Source organism: Sebastes fasciatus, chromosome 11, assembly GCF_043250625.1.
Source record: "Sebastes fasciatus isolate fSebFas1 chromosome 11, fSebFas1.pri, whole genome shotgun sequence".
Classification (NCBI taxonomy): Eukaryota; Metazoa; Chordata; class Actinopteri; order Perciformes; family Sebastidae; genus Sebastes; species Sebastes fasciatus.
The window spans coordinates 15312801-15332981 of record NC_133805.1 but is presented as its reverse complement, the minus strand read 5'-3'; the positions used below and the strand labels follow the sequence as shown (position 1 = coordinate 15332981).

Genomic DNA, 20181 nt, shown 5'->3' with positions numbered 1-20181 from the left:
ATGCTGGGAGGAGAAGTGCATTGGGGTTCACCAGAGAATTTGTCTGATGTTACTCACCCTTTTTTCTTAATTTTTCTCTCTCCAGTCCTTGTAGTCTGTCTGAGTAGTGAACTACTCATGGTTTTCTCATGGTTTGGGCACTTCTGGTGTCGCAAATGGAAATGGTACAAAATGGCACAGGATTCTCAGGAAATAGCGACACATTACAAACTGAAAAAAACTTAAAATAAAAAAACAAATTACTACAACTAAATTTGTCTGAATGAAGGAAAACCTGCTGGAGATAGTGAGGAAGAGGAAACAAATTTATCCAACCCCAGTTTTGACAAAAATGTTGTGCTTCTTTACAAGATGAAAATCATGTGTTTCCAACACGTTTTTTAAACACATGATAATAATTTGATAATGCTGTCATTATAGGGAGGGTTATAGGGGCATAAGGGGTTGATGGGTATGATCCTTTTTTATGCTATTTCAATATTAAATCTTGGAAGGCTATCCGCTACACTGGCGAGTAAACAGTGGTAACAAAATAGTCATATCATTAAAAAAAAACAACTATACGCTTGGTTACACTGAGGGTTTTGGTGTCATTTACGCTACTTCTGTTCTCTGCTCTCTGTGTCGGAGTTTGACACACAAATACCGAGTGTGTGAGAGAGAGAGAGTATGAAGTTACAACGTTACAGCAGTGGACGTAGCAGTGCAGTGTGTGGACAGTTCAGGCTATTTTTCGGTGAATAAATGCTAAAACTCCTCAAAGGGTTCGAGCTAAAGAACGTCCAGGGGCAAAAAAATAATAGGATCGGGGAGGATGAAAGTTAATTTTGGAACGAATTTGGGACAAGAGTTAAAAGACAAATGCCCTGCTAATGTTACAATGAACGGCGATGAAAATTATGTTTTGTGTAGCACACAGTTCTTATTAAACCTCCTTGACAACATAAAAAACACATACACGCAGCATATACCGCCTGCCTGTGACCTCACCACAGCCACAGCAACAACAGGGAATCCAAACCAAGTCAATGAGGTAAACTTGCTAGTATTAATGTTAGACTGTTTGATGTTAACGGTAATGTTACAGTTAACGCTAGCTAACCAGTCAGCAACCGATGTTTACATTTACAGTGAGTGAGCTGATGATAACGTTACTTTAACAATGGGGAGTCAAAACTCTGCAACAGCTCAAATCATGTTACTAATGTTAACCATTTATTTATTCATCTTCAACCCCTATAATATTAGTAATAAGGCTTCCAATGAGATCTCTCCATCGCATTTTGTCCGTGGCAACATGCTACACCTCTCAGTTAATTTCGGACACTGATTGTAAACACCCAAGACAGAGATGATGATCCTCTTAAAATATTTACTTTTCAAGCAGAATATGGAGACATATTTATCCAACCACCTGAAATGACAAAACAAAGATCACACAAGCAAGGCTCAAGAAAACAACTTAAAGTCTTATATGTTGGAATTTGGAGGAGAAAACTAGGCGTGCCACTAAAATGACCAGAAGAAGTAAACTATGGCATTTTGACATATGCCCTCACATAAATACTTTGCAGGCAGTTACCTGTTTCAACCTCGCTGATGTACGGTCAACTGAGAGTGCCTCCTATCTACCGATCACTGCTGAGCCGCAGCGAGGTTCATTTCTAGGATCTTTTGAGAAATAAAGGTTTCAAAGGGGCTCTTAAGTCACCAAAGCAACAACACAGTTGTTAAGCTGGTAACGCTGTAAGTGGTGTCCCATTAAAACTAGAGCATTTTGTTAATTTCAACAAAATGTGTCAGGCAGTCACTCAGACTAGATAACATCACTGTGGCATGTAATGTATAAACCCACATTATAACACTGTCCAGGAGATCCAGATCTATTATGTACAAACGCATACTGTATATATGTATGTTTGCAAGTTATTTCTGTATTTTTACTCCTATGGTTGAAACCACAATGGATTTGTGTGTGGCGGGAGTTGATTGTTATTCCAGTACATTAATGAAAATACACAACACAGTGACCACAATAATAGAACCCCCTGTATCGGTTTTTAGAGTTTAATGTCAGTTGAAAACAAGATGACATTTCCAATGAATTAAAGGGAGTTCACTCAGTTTTGTTCATCTGCTTATCATCAGATCAGTTAATTAGAAAGAATTTACATTAATTTAATTTGCTCTTTACCGCCTCTTAGTTTATCTTCCTCTCGTCTTAAACATTTATCCCATAATTCCATTCCTTCAGGTGTGACTATTAACATTAATCTTTTAGCATTATTTCCTCCACACAATACATTGATTCTATTAAATTTGATCCTGATTTCATACATAACACCTGTTAACCTTACACTCGAGAGCCTTGAATAAAGTGTTCTTATACGAGAGGGGTTGTGTGTTAGTTTTCCGCAAATGTGCACCCTGCTATTTGTGGAATGAAAGGTGACAGTTCATGTTTCTTTTTCTAGTGCTTTACAATCCCCAGTTCTTCTAAAGAGTGTAAAAATACCACATGTTCGTGTCTCGCTAATTAGCTTTGCATCTTTTTTTCAGACTGTTCTGATATGCTACATGGTTCTGAATACATGGTAATAATGTAGGTGTGTTGCAGATGAAATATGGCTCCAAACATTAAAGCTCGTTCCACTTGTCTGTACCTTTTATTTGGTAATACTGTATGTTTCACACTGCAACTGGCTTACTTAAATTTAGTATTGATTGTTAACAAAACTGTCAAGAAAAGTGTAATGCGGTCTCGAACACAAAACATTGAATTGGAGCCTTTTCTTTTTTGGATTTTGGGTTCTGATGACTTACAGCGGAAACGAATGGTTCATGCATTTTCTTTATCGTCTTTGATTGACGTGGAGAGTGACAGTCAGCCATAGAGAGGGGACAAGACATTGTCTCCTTCATCTCTTATTCTGCTGGTGTCGTGTGTATAGATCAGTTGTCACGGCAATCTAGCTGCTCTCAGCGCTGTGGACCCATCAGTCTGTTCTACTGCTGATCCTGTCATGATTCTCGCCCGCCTCTACCCCCCTCCCCTCTCCCCTCTCCGCTTTTTAATTAGACAACAAAACAAAAATATGAATATTCATAGCGCCGAGCTTCATTAATATGCACAATTATGCAAATCAGTACGCAATTAAGCTTCAGCTTTCCCCCAGAGATGCTGTGTTGCAGTACGAGAGGAGATTGAGAGAAAGGGGACGGGCAGGAATTTCTGCTTCACCAATCTTTAAAACCTTTCAAACACTCTGAAAGCCGGAGTGCTCTGGCCAGGGATAACGTGTGTCAACTATGTCAGATTGAGACCTTCAGCATGCGTCTGTGTTTAGACGAAGGTGTAGGCCAAATGTGAGAGAATAGATGGGGGACGAGTGACTGTTGCCATGGAAAATGTAAAGGAGTGGAGTGGGAGAATGAAGAATGTCGAGGATGATTCTGGGAGCCTCATACTGGGTGTTAATTATTCAAACTTCCTACAGCTCATATCCACACTATGTGACAGCGCTGTCACTATACTGTCTCTGTGTGAGCTGTGAAGTGAAGCTCCTCAATTGAGGTTACTTTGAGCAGCCTGAAAAACCTGAATCAAAGCAGGTCAACTTCATCATTCTCTGAAGTTAGACTTAGTTTTGCAAAGCCTAAGCGTAAATCCTTGTTAAGAAATGTGTCTGCCTTTTTGTGGTTAATAGGCCTAACCCAGTTCTTTGTGTTACAGGTATAGATGAGAGGAGTGGGTCCGGTCCCTGGGGGCCAGGAGAACAGAACAGTCCATCTTTCAACCAAGGAAGGGTACGGTTTATCCTCACTTACTACATAGAGTCTGGCCTTGAAGATGTCATGCTATTGAGTGAAACACAAGTTTTGGCGATCATGTCATTTGTAACGCTCTCACACACAGACAATATATAATATGGGATAATAAAAATAATAAAAGTTCAACTTGCATTTGACCACTGATACTACACCAGTCTGGTCGACGGTAAATAGTAAGTTATCACATGGTTCCACAACCGTATGGCCCTGACACACCAAGCCGACAGTCGGCTGTCGGGACAGTTTGGGACCGTCGGTGAGCGTCTGTCATCCTAGTTTTTGCGGTGTGTCCTGTACCGTCAACTTTCGTCCACCCGTGTCATCATGTTGGATCGACGGTGGAGCTCGTCGGTGATAGGAATCACTCTGATTGGCTGTTTAGCTTAAACGAGTCAGTGCACGAGATGAGAAATGAGGAAAGCAAGCCAACAAGTAAAGTCAAGAGAACACACACACGAGGCTCTTCTCATTTTCATCTCATCTGGTCTTTACCATACACGAATATTTTCACAACGACATGGCCATCTGGAATGAAGCTAAGTGGTGAGTAAGAGTGGTGTGAAAATAGTCGGCAAACGCAGCTTTGCTTCATGCACATATAACAACGGCTTATATATCCGTAGTCCTCAGTCATCCGGTTTCTCTTTTTGAATAACGAATACAGACTACCGCCGCCTGCTGATGTGGAGTTATTTCCTCTCACGTGGGCGCAGAATGTACGTGCTAACTGGCCGTCGGCTGTAGTCTTTACGGTGTTTTCAAAAGCAACTTGTCAGCCAAGATAAAGACGACGTGAGGCAACGCAACAGTCAGCCTTCATCGCCGCTGGTTCTTTGATGTCGGGTTGGTGTGTCTGGACCTTTAGTTTAATACATTTAACTGCTAAGACCAGGCTCAGATTTGTGGAGTTTACTAGAAATTGAGATGGATTACACACACATGGGGAGACATTTGACACATGATCCATGAACAACAGCATAAACATATTCACACTGAATGATAAAATAATGGTGTTTCACACATTACACAATATTATGAATATTGTCTTTCAAGAGAGAGACATGCACCAGCTCTGTCACAAACATTAGTCTGTCTCATTAATCTCTTTATCTTATAGATTGTTGGTTTGCATCTCATTGGGTATAGAGTCCAGTTATTCAGATCAAAAGATGCAATGTTACTGTCCAGATTCTTATAATGTCAAACAGGTTTGCGGTTATTGGAGCAGCCATTTAGAAGGTTTAAGATCTTGCCTTTAAACCACTCAAATTAACAGATATTATATGATAGAGTTTAACATTGGTACTGACAAGGCCAGATCAGACCATATTTCTTCCCAGATATTTAGAACAGGATGTGTATCAGGAGTAACTTGGGAAGATTAGACGATATGTATGGTGCAGATCCTACTGGACTCGTCTACACGGATTCATTAGCTTTATTTGTATACCTTATGCACATGGATGGACCATTCTGACAGACAACCCGTCCACACTTGTGTAACTTCATTTCAACAAATATTTTCACATAAAAAAACTACCTTTTTCATTTGGCCCAAATGCAAAATGAGAAATATTGGTATGTGTGATATATGGATTTCTGTAGTGATCTTACAGTAACCCCGTAGATGCTGAAGAATCCCATATTCACCCTTTTGTCCCAAAACAGCGTCAGACCTGCCTAAAAACTAGGTCTGGCAACACGGTCTGAGCCTAGTTGAATAATCTTTGTTGACCCACTCACATAAACACACACAAGTTTCTTTTCTTACATAGCTGCTTTGGTGTGAAAGGGATGTTAATACTTGGCTTTACATTTATTTATCTACTTTTATTTCCCCTAATGTCTCTGCTGTTTTTCCCTCAGGGTTATGGAGAACAAGGCCTTTACAGTCAGCAAGAGGGCATGGCCTCTGCCCCCATGTATGGATCAGGGATTGTTGGTAAGAAGGTTTTAAATGGAACTAAGCTGCTGAAGCATAGACACCACAACTTTCACATCGTACTATTCTAAAAACAAAAGAGAATCGGGGAAATTTGGGGGGAGTGTTTCTAATAATAGGATTTAGTGACAGCAGAACACGCTGATTGAAATGCACAAGTTTATATCAATGGACTGTGTGACTGAACCAACACAATGAGTTATTTGTTTGAGAGAGCAGTCGTTCGTAGGTTAGACACTAATGTACCACTTTAGGGCAAGCCATATTTATGCTTAGGTGGCAATGGATGAAGGGAGCAGGGTAATCAGGGAGGATGTGGAGGAGGGGTTTTTTCATGTGTTGTTGTTGCAGTTTGTGTGTTCAGGGCAGGAGGGGGTGGGGGGGTGTAAAGGGCACCCATGCACAAACAAGGCTCTCCCTTGGGACCACGGTAGCCTATAGCTCTCTTCTGTTTAACTGTCAGGGGAGGGGACAGAGGTTTGGCACAATTGCCCCTGAACCATTTATAATGGGCCAATTTGTTGTTGTTTTGCTGTCCGCAGCCATAAATACCACACATCATCATATACACTCGCACAGCAGATGGGAGGCACCCAAATGGAGAATGGGGAATGGCCAGATTGTGATTTAATATTGACATAAAAGCCCAATTTTCACGATCATGACCTGATTTTATATTCCTTTCTCCTAACAGGGAAGGCTGACCGAGGACCATACTCGTCATTTGCGGCACAGGTAAATCAGTCAGAAGCATCACCCTACTCTCCTCATGCTCTTTTAGGGAAATTCGGTCCCTTAGTCAGTTTTCTTTTATATCATTATGAATTTACTGCCATTTACGTTATGGCATTTATGGATTTACTTTTACGCTACATGAGCTTGTGCTTTTTTTTCCGCCATCTTTAGCCGGGCTTCATGCCCAGTGAGATGCCCATGCCCAGTCCTGATGCCCTCTCCCCGTCTGGCCTGAAGACCAACTCCCAGTTTTATTCCTCCTACGAGGGAGGCAACGCTCGCAGGAGACCCTCACAGGAGCCCATTGGTAAGATTGTAAATGGTAGTTTCAAGCACAGCGTTGAATGCAGTCATAAGATTTTATTTCAGAAATAAATGTCTTTGTTCTTGTTTATATTTAAATCTGTGTATATCATCACTTCTGCTGCTGAGGTTTTAAAAAGTGTTTGAGAAATTTCACTTCTGCTTGGTTAAAGAAAGTGAAATCACAGAGTTCACAATGAGGAACGTCATTGAATAACATCAGGCTAGAATACCTTTTGATGAGGCATTAATGAGTGGTCGCAAGACAGATGGATAGATTGGTTCAGCAGGACTTCGGAAGGAATAGGGCTGTATGAATGAATCCTTACATTGGTAGTTGTGTAGTCACTTCAGTTAAGATTTTGTGTGTGTACGGCTTGCTTATGTGATTTCCCTCCGTCTTCCTCCCCTCAGGACCACAGCCAAAAAAGATCAGGAAGGTGCCCCCTGGCCTGCCCTCCTCGGTGAGTACTAGCATCAAGAAACGTTGCACTATATCTCAGCCCTCACAGTCAGTCCATGAGAGCTCATGTTGTCATGTTTTACGCCCCTTTTCACATTCCACTCGGCATCCTAAGCCTCTCCTTGGCTTGCAATGCAGGAGAATAGCTGCAATACAGGACATCCAGCTCCTACAGCTGTGTATCTGCACCACCAATGTAAAAAAAAAAAAAGGAAAAGGGGGGGAAAAAAGCCACTCATTCGCCCAGTCACTCATTTGCAGCATGTATTTATAGTGTGTTGTATTTGTAGGCCCTTTACTTTATGGCCACATTTCTTCCCCTCTGCCAAGTATACCCGTTAGATCACTGAAGGGAATTCATACTGGGGTTTGATGGTTCGTACTCCACCTCATTTTTTCCCTCCCACTCTAGCTCTCTGGGCACCCTATTTCCTCCTCTTCTCTGTTTCTTCCTTCCCCCCTCCCCCCTCCTCTCTACCCCACACCCCCTCCCTCCGCCTCCCTCTCCTTCCCGCCGCCTCCCTCCCCTTTCTCTCTTTCCCTCCCCCTCCCCCATCCCTCTATCCCAGCTGCCAGTGGAGTTGGCTGCCATCCAGCATTCGGCAGATGGTTCAGTAATTAGGAGTGCATCTCTCCGTTCCCTCTTCTCCTCTCCCCTCTTTTTCCTCTCCTTTTTCTCTCTGTTTAATCAAATTACAGAAGAAAACTTCAGTCCATTTGAGTTTTGCAGACGCAGTTTGATACTTGCTTTTCGTCTAGAATAAGCTTGATTGAGAATGCTATGGTGGTTCACAACATTGGTTCCTTAATACCCATTATACCATGCACCAAATCCGACTGCATCTCCCATTGTGTGGTCACATCTCACTGTGTTAAAGAGTGTGAATTATGTATCCGTAAACCATTCTCAGTGTGTTTCTGTTTAACAGGATAAAATATAAAAGCCCTACAGAGAGACAGAGCCCAATAAAATCACTGACACTGCACATTCAATGCATAATGCTCAGTGCTCCAGTCTGCAGAAATGTTGCAACAGCCTGTTTATTGAATTAAGTAGTAAAACCAGATCGTAAAAATAGATTCTAGCCTAGTAAGGAGCACATACTTTTAAGAGCTGTGTTTAATCAGGTATTTAATGCATATGTCTTTTTTTCTTAGTTTGAAAACTTAACTCAGGTACAGATACTATATTTATGGGGAAATTAATTTGTGGTCACCCTCCGAAGCACAAGGAAGCTCCCAGGGAATTTCCATATGAGTATCTGAAAAGAAATATGCCTTATATAGTATTTACTGCACGTCGTTCATGCAACAAGTTAGGTACACCATATAGTTAGTGATTTGTGATTTACAAGCACTGAGCTGAACAGTGTCACCCTTTTCTTCTGTTGTAGGTTTATGCATCAGCCTCAGGAGATGATTTTAACAGGGACAATGCTGGCTACCCGGCGCCCAAGGCAGGAAACGTCTACCCACCACCATTCTACATGCAAGGTCAGTCGAAACAAGATTTGCCTTCAGAGCCTCCCCTTGTTCATTGTGTTGGGTTGAAAAGTTCAGTCTGACTGAGACACTTGTTGTTAATGCGGGTAAATGTATCAGACACCTATAAAGATAATAATGACCTGGAATATTCCTTTATAGCCAGTATGGTTGTGAAAGTAGCTCCCCATAATATTGTTATGGAAGTCTGGATGAATCTAGGTGCCGTAGCCGTATGTCAGTGAACACCCTGTGGTGCCTGGGTGCTGAATAGTGCATCACAGTTGAATGAAGTCATCACAGTAATGTGACATGTCTCATATGTGGCCTTCATTGTCTTCTCATCTCCTGTGGCTGGTTATCCCTCGCCCTTCTTGCTCCCCCCCTCCTCCGCTGGATGCCCCCTTACAGAAGGCCTCCACCCGCCCTCTGATCCATGGGGCTCTGCCAGGTCGATGGTTCAGCCTGGTTATACTGCCATGCTGGGCAACTCCCCCCATCTGAGCCAGCATGCTCCCTTCACTGCCCTCAACCCCCAAGACAGACTGGTGAGTTGTGCCTTCTCACTTTGGTCTTGTTCTATAAAGGCATAATGAGGTCTTTGACACTTTTTGACTAATACATCATTGAGGAGCTTCTATCTGGTTGTGCATTTAAATCATTTTTGTGTCTTTGCTTCGGCAAAAAAAGAAACGGCAGCCACTGCCCCACTCTCCCCAAAACTACCCCATGCACGGCAGTGAGGTGAACGGGGCTCATCCTGCTGGCTTCCACTCTGGCCCCCACTCTGGACCCAGCAGCTTTGGAGTCCCCAGCCACACACCCCCTATGGCTGACACCATCATGGGTAAACCCTTTAATATGTGCTCTTTTCTTTATGAAAAGTGATCTTTATGTTTTCATGCAATATTGTCACATAGCGAAATATTTATTGAGCATTATTGTAATTCTTCCCCTAAAGCCAATCGAGGAGCAGTACCTGGAAGTTCAGGTGATGAGATTGGAAAAGCCCTGGCATCTGTAAGTTATAATAAAATACATATTTATAGGCAACATAAGACTTTAAGTGTTATATATAATCATATTTCTTTAACATAATAAATGTGAGAAAATAAGTCGCATTTCATTTAATTAAAAACAAATTCTTTCTCTGTCCAGATCTATCCTTCAGACCCACACAGTAACACCTTCCCTCCGTCTCCGTCTACTCCCTCTGGCTCTCCCCAGGCTGTATCAGGTAAGAGAAGAGCTCTAGTCATTTTCTCCTGAGGCCCAAGGTTGGCTGGCTGTTGTGTAAGGGGATGACAAAATCTTTAAAAACGCATTGTTGTCATTCTCACTGAGCCTGAATGGTTCTCAGTGACAAAGTAGCTCCATCTATTGGGTTAAAGGTGGAAGTAAAACATTATGTTAACATTCTTTATTTTTGTGTATTGAGGGATCTTTACTTGCTCATGTGCAAAGTCCATCACGATATTTATCAATATTGTAAGTGAAACTGTATACTGGCCTGCATGTATCTTGCCATCAGTTGGACAGTTGGAGTTGATACTCTCAACAACCAAATTAAGTTAGAAACGATCATCTTAGCTGACAAGCCGCATGGAAATCATAGAATACATTTACAAACTATAAACTATATTACACTATATAATTCTGTATATGGCAGGTAATAAGCTACAAACAAAATGTCTGGCTGAGCCTAGCACAGTTTAGGGTCACCCTCGACAAATCTGGTTGGTTTACAAAATTTAAATAACCCAGATTGTTTTTTTTCTCAGAGATGAGTCAGACCTTTTTCTTTTGCTGGCACTAAACAAACACAGAACGGAGATAAGTTTGGCATTCAAGACTATTTTGACATTTAGGTCATTTGATTTAGCGGTAAGCTAGTTATAAGAAATGTCTCACCTATTCAAAGATACTTGTGTATATTTTTGTTGAAATTTCTCTATAAATGTAAATTTAACTGATGGTACACCATCCACAGCTTAACCTTCACTTGATCTTTCACACGCACGCAGCACACACACACACACACACACACACACACACACACACACACACACACACACAAACTCCAAATATAACTACTGAGAGAGGAAGGGAAAATACAGTAAAAAATAAAGAGAGGGTGGGGTCACTTCCCTGTTTGTCTCTGCATTGAGCTCATCACACACTCCATACATGAAATACTGCTGCTGGCACAAGGTGAGAGAAGACAAAAAAGGGGGGAAAGATGATAATCTTGAACCCAGTAAAGAATGAAATACTTTGATTCATACTTTGGCCAAGTGTGGACGACAAATTTATGTTTTATATCTACTGTAAGTTTCATATCCCCATCACATTAGTTTCACATGTTCAAAATGTGCAATCAAAAACACAATTTCTGTCATCTAGTGTTTCATGTTAAACACATAATACTGTGAGCACATTTTTTAGAAACAATAAAAGCTTCCAGTGTGTTGAAAAACAAGATATTTCCGCGGCATCTGGTTGGCTTAAAACAGCAAAATATGGGAATAAAGTTCTTGAGCAAATTGACTCACAAAATATGACAGTGTAGGGAGTAGGGGTGTCGCGATATACCGGTACAGTATTAATGATAACCGTGCTATTTAAAAATTAAATATTGATATCATGTTAATAATACACATATGATAATTGTATAAATAATCCAGTAGTGAAGTGTGTAGTGTAGTGAAAATCTGATATCGTGACAGCCCTAGTAGGGAGACCATTACTCACCAGTTAGGCCCCATTTGCATCAGTCAGCTACTTCTGTAGTGTTTGTTAGTGAGACATGAAAAGCTTATTTCCAGGACTGCTTCTTGTTGACCGACCCAGCAATTACATCTCCCTGTGAACACGGGAGGCAAGCAAAAAATGGAATATCCATTTGGAGATAAATGGAGTATCCACTACAGAGTGTGGGGCATTACCTATGCGTTACTATGTTTGTATCAGTTTAGAGCATAAGCTCAGCTGATAGAGTAAATGAAATGTACTTAGCCAAACCATGTGATCTTCTTTTCATTAGGCTCTGCATCACAATGGACCCGGTCCTCTGGCCAGGCCACACCTTCACCCAACTATGAGGGTCCAATTCAATCCATGGTGAGTCAACATGTTGTTTCTTTTTCATGTCAGAGATGCAACAAAAGATTTTTGAAGTAAATTACAGAGGCAAGGATGCTGCAGTCATTCATGCATCACCTTCTGCCGTCTCATCCTCCATTTTTTTTCATTCCCTGTAGCCGAGTAAAATGGAGGACCGTCTGGACGAGGCCATCACTGTTCTTTCGCGTCACGCCAGCGGACAAGGAGTGCCAGGCCTGGCTGAGATGCACAATCTGCTCTCGTCTGGATTAGGGTTACCTCCGGCCTTCACCAGTGCCGCACTTGGATTGGCCAGTCGCCTGCCTGGACTGGTGAGATGAATGAATAGCAGCACAGGAAATCTATCCACAAATGACTCAATGAAGTTTGATATTTTAAGTAAAAGTGAAGAGTGGAGCGGTATACCTGTTTTGTTGCTCTGATGCTAGTACTACAAATTTCTTACAAGATCATTGAAACACTGTTAAATTGTTGTCCTGAAGATGTCCGGTCACCATGAGGACTCTGCTGGTCTGCCCTCTAGTGGAGGACTTATGCATGGTCACCACGGCCCTTCATCTGTCCAGCCAGGCTCTCAGCCTGAAGGTTTTACCGGTGAGACTCCGTTGCTCTCAACTTCTCTATTTATTTTTCATGTCAGAAAGGGTGGCAATACTTTGCCATGATTGGATGTTAAGTAATATTTTTTGGTATATCTTATTCTATATCTTTGTTTTTAAATTCTCGGTGCAGGCCTGTCCAGTAGCCTAAGTCGCTCCAGCGGTTCTGATATCAAACGAGAGGACAAGGAGGACGATGAAAACTGCTCCAACACCGACAGATCCGATGACGAGAAAAAAGAAAGGTCCCACCTTGGAACGAGGTGTCTAAAACGTTTTTTTCCACACGTTTATACTCATCTATCACTGCATGAGATTTCATGGCATTTAATTCTGCTGTGGTTTAAGTATAATATGTTTCAGGAAACTTTCAACCTTTATAGATATGATTCTTTATTGTCATTAATTTCTTATCTAGTTCAACAATAGACTTATGGGCTCTCGTCTATTAAGGTCAAAACAGACAAAAATTTACTTTGAAAGGAATTCAGTTGTGCCCCAGTCTTTTCTTGCCTATAACGAGAAACAGACCAGTTCTAAATATATTCTTGTTTCTAAATCAGCTTTCACTTGATTGTTAAAAGAATCATCTTCTGCTAAGTAAGATAGAGGTGCTGTCAACTACCTTAAAAAATAAGAAGTGGAAATGGAGGATTAAAGAGGACACTACATAATCAAAATACCATACCCCATTATAACTTTTAATGTAGTAGAGTCCAAATCTGAATCCACATCCAAGAACAGTCATCGCTGATTAAAAGGACATCTCCTTTTCTAAATCTGACATCCTTACAGTACCAACATCTGTTTCAAATATAAAGGTTAATGAACAGAAAATAATCCTTATAATATATATAATATATACAGTATATAAATAATAGTAGGCAAAAGTACAGATGAAAGATTTTGAAGTTTAAACAAGATCAACACTTCATGAAACGGGACTTAAACTTGACAGTAATAAAATCACAATTGTAAACACTGCTACAGTTGTCAATCACATTATCTTACATGCTATTGTTTGTCAGTGAGTTTCAGCTTAGCTGCTGTTCCTCGTTGTTGATGCCGTTTATTTCTGTTTGGAATATGTTGAGTTTTTACCAGCATTGCGACCACAGGAACCAAATTAAAATTTTGGTTTGTGGGCTGTGTTGTAGTTCAGACATTGCATCTCACACGAAGCTGTTACTTTTTAATCTTTCTCTCACTGTCATATACTTGATCTTCATGGTTCTTCAGATCTGGTGGAAATGTTTAGTTCCGGATTCAGTTCCTGACATTAGTTCCTGGGGCTCCATTATTCCTGGTACTATTTGGTCAAAAAACTGACTAATTGCAAAGACCAAACCATAATGTGATTCACCTCTGTAGCAGTGTTTGTAATTAATCATTGAGTTACTCTGAAATTTGATCCCTTTCCATGTGGTGTTGACATTATTCGGAAAATTTATTGCACACCGTAAGTGGGAAATTATTATCAGTGAACTGTATCCATACTGTTGTTTCATTCCCTCTTCATCTGCCACTGACTCTTCGCTAGTCTGGGTCTGGCTCTGGGTCTGGGTCTGGATGATGATGAGGAAGACGACGAAGATCTACCAGTGGAGATTAAGGCTGAGCGGGAGAAAGTGAGGAGGATGGCAAACAACACCCGTGAACGGCTACGTGTGCGGGACATCAACGAGGCTTTTAAGGAGCTGGGCCGCATGTGTCAGCTCCATATGAGCCACGAGAAACCGCAGACCAAATTGATCGTACTGCAACAGGCCGTTAACGTTATACTCAACCTGGAGCAGCAAGTTCGAGGTCAGTGGGTGTCCAGGGAGGAAGGAAGAGGAGGGGAAGGGCCTCTTTACAAAATAAAACTCCCACACGGCTTCGCTTCCCACCTCCTGACATGTCCCGCTAGTCATTTAAAATCTTTTTAAAATGACTCATGGCAATTCATTTGGCTCCACTTGTGATGGTAAACACATTAGGCCTGCTTAATACTAGCAAGTTAAAGCACTTTTTGCAGTCCATCCTAAAAACTGATCAACAAAGTGAGGACATGTGATAAGGAAATGAAGCTCTGTGACTGTTTTAAGACCATTCTCCAGTTCATCTTCTACGGTTTTCGTCTTCTGGTAACACATACAGCAGGACTGCTGTCTGTCCTGATGCAGTATGTGTTACCTTGTCTTATAATTGGCCGTCTGTTTCCACTGTGAAAATGCTTACATGTCTCTCCGCCTCGCCCTTCCACCGTATTAACACATCTTTTTGTGTGCTCATTTGCTTTTTCCACTGTTGCCTCATTAAGCTTTTATTAAACTACAAAGTCATTTTAATTTCAAGTTATTTCAGCATTATGACTTTCCACCCATAGTGTACCTGTCTGTTCACTGGCACTCTGGTTAGCATGAAAGCAGGGCTGTCAGTTGTCATGTGTATTAACCCGTCTTCAGCGTTGTTGCAGTGTCTCTGTGCTGCATGCCCCAGCCTTTTAACAATTAACCCTTTAATTTTGCCACCCCGTTTTCGAGACAAAACCTTTCCATCTCTCCATTCTCTCCCCTGTCCTCTGTAATTTTCTTTTTACAGATATCAACAGTGACCTCCTCTTCCTCACATTCAGATAAATACATCTACTGCTGATGTATTTAACACGATGCCCTTAGTCTCTCTCCTCTTGGCTTTTTCTCTGTGGCTCTTTCTATGTTGGCAGAGGGTGTTGCTTCCTCTCTCTCCCTTTCTCTCTCCCTCCTCATAACTTCTCTCATTCTGCTGGACAGTCACCATATTCCCTCAACTTCCATCCTGGACCCCAATGACCAAAAGAAATTGTTGGTTGGTTAGACTTAAGGACAGATTAATTAGACCTGGTCACTCAGGTCGACGGTTGTATCCAATATATTTGTTCTTGGCTTGAGAGATAATTTAGCGTTGCGTTTGCTCATCCCACAACACCTAAAGTTGTGACTGATTATCATTTAATATTTGGTGTGTGGATCTATCTGTCTTAATTCTGCTAGATATTTCTGTGATCCAGCACCCATCCAAATCCGTCACTGGATGTGCGTGTCTTTCTTATCGTTTTTGACTGCGATTACATCCATTCATTTTTTCCCAAAATGTATTATTTATCATTTACATACTGTAGATCTACGAAAAAACTGTTCCCACCCCTCCGCTCCCTCTCCTGCAACACAGCCCTACTCCACTGGGATCTTCTTCAGCAATTCCACTGGTCTCATCTTGGGTCAAGAGCTTGAAATCATTCATAGACTTACATCAAAAATAAAAACATTTCCCAATAACAGAACAAAGATTCAGATGTGGAATAATACTAAGTTCAAAGCAGTATCATAGGTTTAAAACAATAAAACTGCAGCTTTAGTGAGAACGTCTAGCCCATGTTCAGCGAGGGCTGTGATTTGGGTTTGTTAACCAGCCCCTTCCAACCCCCACTTCTCCTCCTGGCTGCAGCGTTGGCTCGGTGACCGATGAGAACCTGACTGCCGAGGAGAAGGAGCTGAGGGAGCGTGAGCGCCGCCACGCTAACAACACTAGGGAGAGGGTGCGCGTGCGCGACATTAACGAAGCCTTCAGAGAGCTCGGCAGGATGGTCCAGGTCCACATGCAGAGCGACAAGGCCCAGACCAAGCTTATCATCCTGCAACAGGCTGTCCAGGTCATAATGGGCCTGGAGAAGCAGGTGCGAGGTAGGTCAGCCAATACGGGAAGGTCTGATCCACATAGACAACCAACCGTCTCTTATCTTAGCTGGACAAGTTGCCATTCACCTACAGGAAAATCTCTTTTTTAACTTTGTTCTCACTTACTGTGTGGCATTCACCTTTGGCTTTCTCTTTGCTATTTGCTCGTATCACTTTGACAAATGAAGAAGAAATGGAGGAGAAAGGGAGAATATTTGAGGAAGTATACCCCTGCTTTTCTGCCCAACGCCTGCGATTCTCATCTTGCTTTTCATTTTTCTGTCTTGCTTTTCCCCTTTTCTGTTCTCCCTGTCTGTTATTTACCTTTTGTATGTTCAAAACTCTGCTTTAATGGCTTAAAAAGATTTCTCAGGGTGAAGCATAATGAGATAATTTCAAGAATTCCCATACTCCCTCCTTTACTGTACTAATCTATGTGTCCTTTTTTCGAAGAGCGTAATTTGAACCCAAAGGCTGCCTGCCTCAAGAGGAGAGAGGAGGAGAAGGTTTCAGGCGTGGACCCCCAGATGCAGCTTGGTGGGGGTCACCCTGGTCTGGGAGATGGACATATGTAATTCTCAGGTCAGTTTGTGAAGTGGGATTTGTGGTGCCTGCAAGATAATATAATGAACAATAGCTTGTTTGATTTTGTGGAAAAATATTCATACAATTTTTCTCCTTTCTCTTCCAGTTCCTGTTGATTGTACAGCCCTTAGAACACGTGGCCTTAATCTATCATTGTCATGCATCTCAGTGTGTGTTAATCAACTTTTGGAAAGCACACACGCACACACACCTCATTACTGACAAAGCAGGTGGCCACATTCCTGACTATGAATACAAAAGTAACAAGCACACTCTTACAGAAAGAGGGAAAATGTATTAATCTTAACACGACAACACTTTGAACCGAGGACTCCGGTTCGGAGACAGTGGAAATTGGACATAAGGACATTCTTATGATCATGTTTTTGTAAGACATTTTGAAAACTTGCTTTACATGTTGGGAGCAAAAACTTGTTTGGATCAAATGAAACTTTTTGGATCAACTGCTTGTGTGAGCAGAGTTAGGATTTGTATTGTTGGGTGATTATTGGCATTCCCATCTGAAAAGCAGGTCTTACATTCTTCACAGGCTAAGAGGGACACCTGGGTTTATATCTTATGATTGAACGAAACCCATTTAAACGTGCCCGAAAGAGGCCTAATGCATAGTGTTTGATTAAGATAAAATAGCCATCATTATTATCTTCTTATGTGATGACTGAATTACAGAGGTAGGTTTGGAAACATCCAGCAACTAACTGGGCAATCAGAGAGCTGACTCCTTTTCTTTTGGTATGCTGGTTTTTCTGGATCTATTTTTTTTTTTTTTTTTTTTTATACATTTCTTGCTTTGGCTGAAAAGGTGCCACAGTCAGTGACTCACAAGTGGTGGGTTATTTTTGGTTTATTTTTAACTGTGGAGTCTTATCTCTTTAAGTCCTGTACATCTGTTATGGTCACTGCCATGCAAGTGGAACAGAGAGACTGCCGGAGAGAGAGCCTCCACTGACGCAAACACGAGCAAAGACTCGATACAAATCCAGGAACCACACTGATGTTGAATCAAATGTGCACATGCACGTCCCGACTGGTTGGACTCGAGCGTACAGATGTCATCCTCACTGCTCAGCTACTTCGCCGTCACTCTCAGCCATGTGTTCAGCCAGTGTCACATCAGCCTGCCCCTGTCAAATCATACCTAAAGACTCTGTTACAGCATGGTGAACTTACTAAACTTAAGTCGCAGAGCAATTTGTATTGTCGTAAATCGCATTTTGCTAGAAGACAGAAATAATTGAGTATTGAAAGGGATCATGAGTGTTCCTGCTACCCTGTAGAGAATTTACTCGGACTTGTTTTGGTTGTTGCTGTGTGTTGAGCATTTTGTGTTTTGTTTTCCCCCCCTTTTTGAACAATTGCAAAGCCTGTTGTAAGGATCTTCCTTTTTGTAGAATTGATTTCTCATTGTTTTTTTTATTGTTTTATTTTTTACTTTGTAAGATAGTTGTATGAGTTTTGTTTTTATCATTTGGAATGCTCTTTCTTTTTTTGTTTACATTGTTTAAATGTAAGACGACTCAATTTAGATTCCAGGAACAAAGTGAGGTGTTTTCTTTTGTGCCAGGTGCTTAGAAATGTTAGAAATGACAAACTTATCTGGCTGTAACATCACATGTTGTGATATTGCTCTCCTTTTTAAAAAAAAAAAAAAAAAAATGCATGTTTCAACACAGACCTGTCAGGCCAGTTGTAATTGGATTGTTCTGGTGTTTGCGACAGTTTTTCTTAAATGAAACACAATATTTTTCTTCAGCACACCCCCCTCTCCTCTCCCTGATGTCTAGCTCTCTGAGGAGCTTGTTGATTAGTTTGAGGAAGGGGCAGTAGGGGCGGTCTGCACAATCTGCAACATAATTCACTGTTTCATTATGATATGAAACATAAAATGAAGCATAAAATGAATCAAAAAGGGTGGCCTTAGTCATTTTCCTGACTTTGGGAGTTTTGATAATGGTTACTCACCAGTGCCTGAATATTTCTCTGCTACATGGTGGATGATGTTGCATTTGAGGATTTATAGGTTGTACCTTTTTATAATACAGATGTATAAAAACATATATACTTCAGTAACATCTGACAGTGTCTCGGAACATCTAAATGAAGAATCACACTCATTGACGCTGACTGCTTCAGTGTCCGTGTCATTAAATGTGACTAATAACCTGGTCTTCAACTTTGACGCTGAGAACTACTTAAAATGTTTCATCTTTTATGTACTGATTTTGTTAAGTATAATTTTGTCCTTGACTGGCATGTGCATTGATATGTATGTACAGCTGTATGATATGTCAGCTTTATCATTGTAAGCTGATACTGATATGTAACAGTATTTGGTTTTCTACCTGTCAGTTTATCACAAATCTTGCCCCACGGACTAGCCCCAAACATTATTTTCTTTGTCAGTTACTCTAACCTTTCTGCAGAAAAAAACGTGGTGTTGTTGTGATATGAAAAATCTCTACTGAAGACTTGTACTTTTATTTCTTTACATGAAAGATATGTCTGCAGTATCCAAGGATCAAAACATGCACCTGATATTCTTTGTTTAACAGACCCTTTCTGTCCTCCACAACAGATGACCTGCTACAAATCTCTCTGTCTTCACTCATGTTTGGGGACAACATCTATGTAGGCTATGTCCTCAAAGTGCCTCCAGTTTCCTATTTTTTATATATAAAGTAGATATAGAGAACTGTTGTGTATATAACAGTAATGTAGCAATAAATGTGCCATTTTTAATAACAAACACCACGTTTATTCAATGTCTTTTTTTTAACCCATAAATTTAAAAACACACTAATTGCAATTTTTGTCTCTGCAATGCAACCATGCAATCCATTCATTATTTTATTTGTGAAATTGAGTTTACACATCTAGGACAGACCAGTCAGGTAGTGATGATTTCATGGCCAGCAGTACCATATCTTGATTTGTCCACTATGGGGCAGAAATGAGCTGCATTGTCACCTCCCACTGCCAATAAAGTACACTGCACTCAGTTCCAATACACATGGCAGCTTTCATTATATTTTGTACAGAACAAATTAGCTCTCCTCTGCTATATAATACTCCCTGTTTTGCTGTGTGTGTACATTAATTTGTATTAGTCTGAATAAACACGCATATATTTAGGAATAAACCATTCTAAACTGAAACAATAAAGGTGTAACAAATTGATTTCGACATAAGACCCACCTCTTTGAGGTAGGGCATATTCATGAAAAAAGACTTAATAATCTAGGCCTAAGTTAGATCATTGTTGCCTTGTTTGAAAGTATTAATGCTTGACCATTGAACTTCTAGCTGGGATGCACATTAAACACCAGGATCCAAGAGCCAGTTAACCATTTATTCAGAGAGGTCAATGGGTGGAGGTTGAAGGATGGATAAGGGATGAAG

At 41.0% G+C, this 20181-nt stretch overlaps 1 protein-coding gene across 2 annotated transcripts in view; it reads left to right on the top strand.

Moving 5' to 3' along the window:
• The window catches only part of tcf3a (transcription factor 3a), a 31373-nt gene extending 11845 nt beyond the window's left edge, over window positions 1-19528 (top strand). Inside the window, exons 4-20 of one of the 2 annotated variants that reach the window (XM_074651028.1) lie at window positions 3734-3807; window positions 5698-5773; window positions 6468-6508; window positions 6680-6815; window positions 7226-7275; window positions 8669-8768; window positions 9168-9304; window positions 9447-9603; window positions 9718-9776; window positions 9915-9993; window positions 11800-11876; window positions 12017-12190; window positions 12362-12473; window positions 12612-12741; window positions 15947-16182; window positions 16630-16758; window positions 16868-19528. In XM_074651028.1, the coding sequence (XP_074507129.1) occupies window positions 3734-3807; window positions 5698-5773; window positions 6468-6508; window positions 6680-6815; window positions 7226-7275; window positions 8669-8768; window positions 9168-9304; window positions 9447-9603; window positions 9718-9776; window positions 9915-9993; window positions 11800-11876; window positions 12017-12190; window positions 12362-12473; window positions 12612-12741; window positions 15947-16182; window positions 16630-16751 (1760 nt within the window). In that variant the 3' untranslated portion in view covers window positions 16752-16758; window positions 16868-19528. Of the gene's footprint in view, window positions 1-3733; window positions 3808-5697; window positions 5774-6467; window positions 6509-6679; window positions 6816-7225; window positions 7276-8668; window positions 8769-9167; window positions 9305-9446; window positions 9604-9717; window positions 9777-9914; window positions 9994-11799; window positions 11877-12016; window positions 12191-12361; window positions 12474-12611; window positions 12742-14018; window positions 14285-15946; window positions 16183-16629; window positions 16759-16867 lie in introns of both variants that reach the window. The other variant, XM_074651027.1, reaches the window with a different exon arrangement.
• The last annotated feature ends 653 nt before the right edge of the window (window positions 19529-20181 follow it).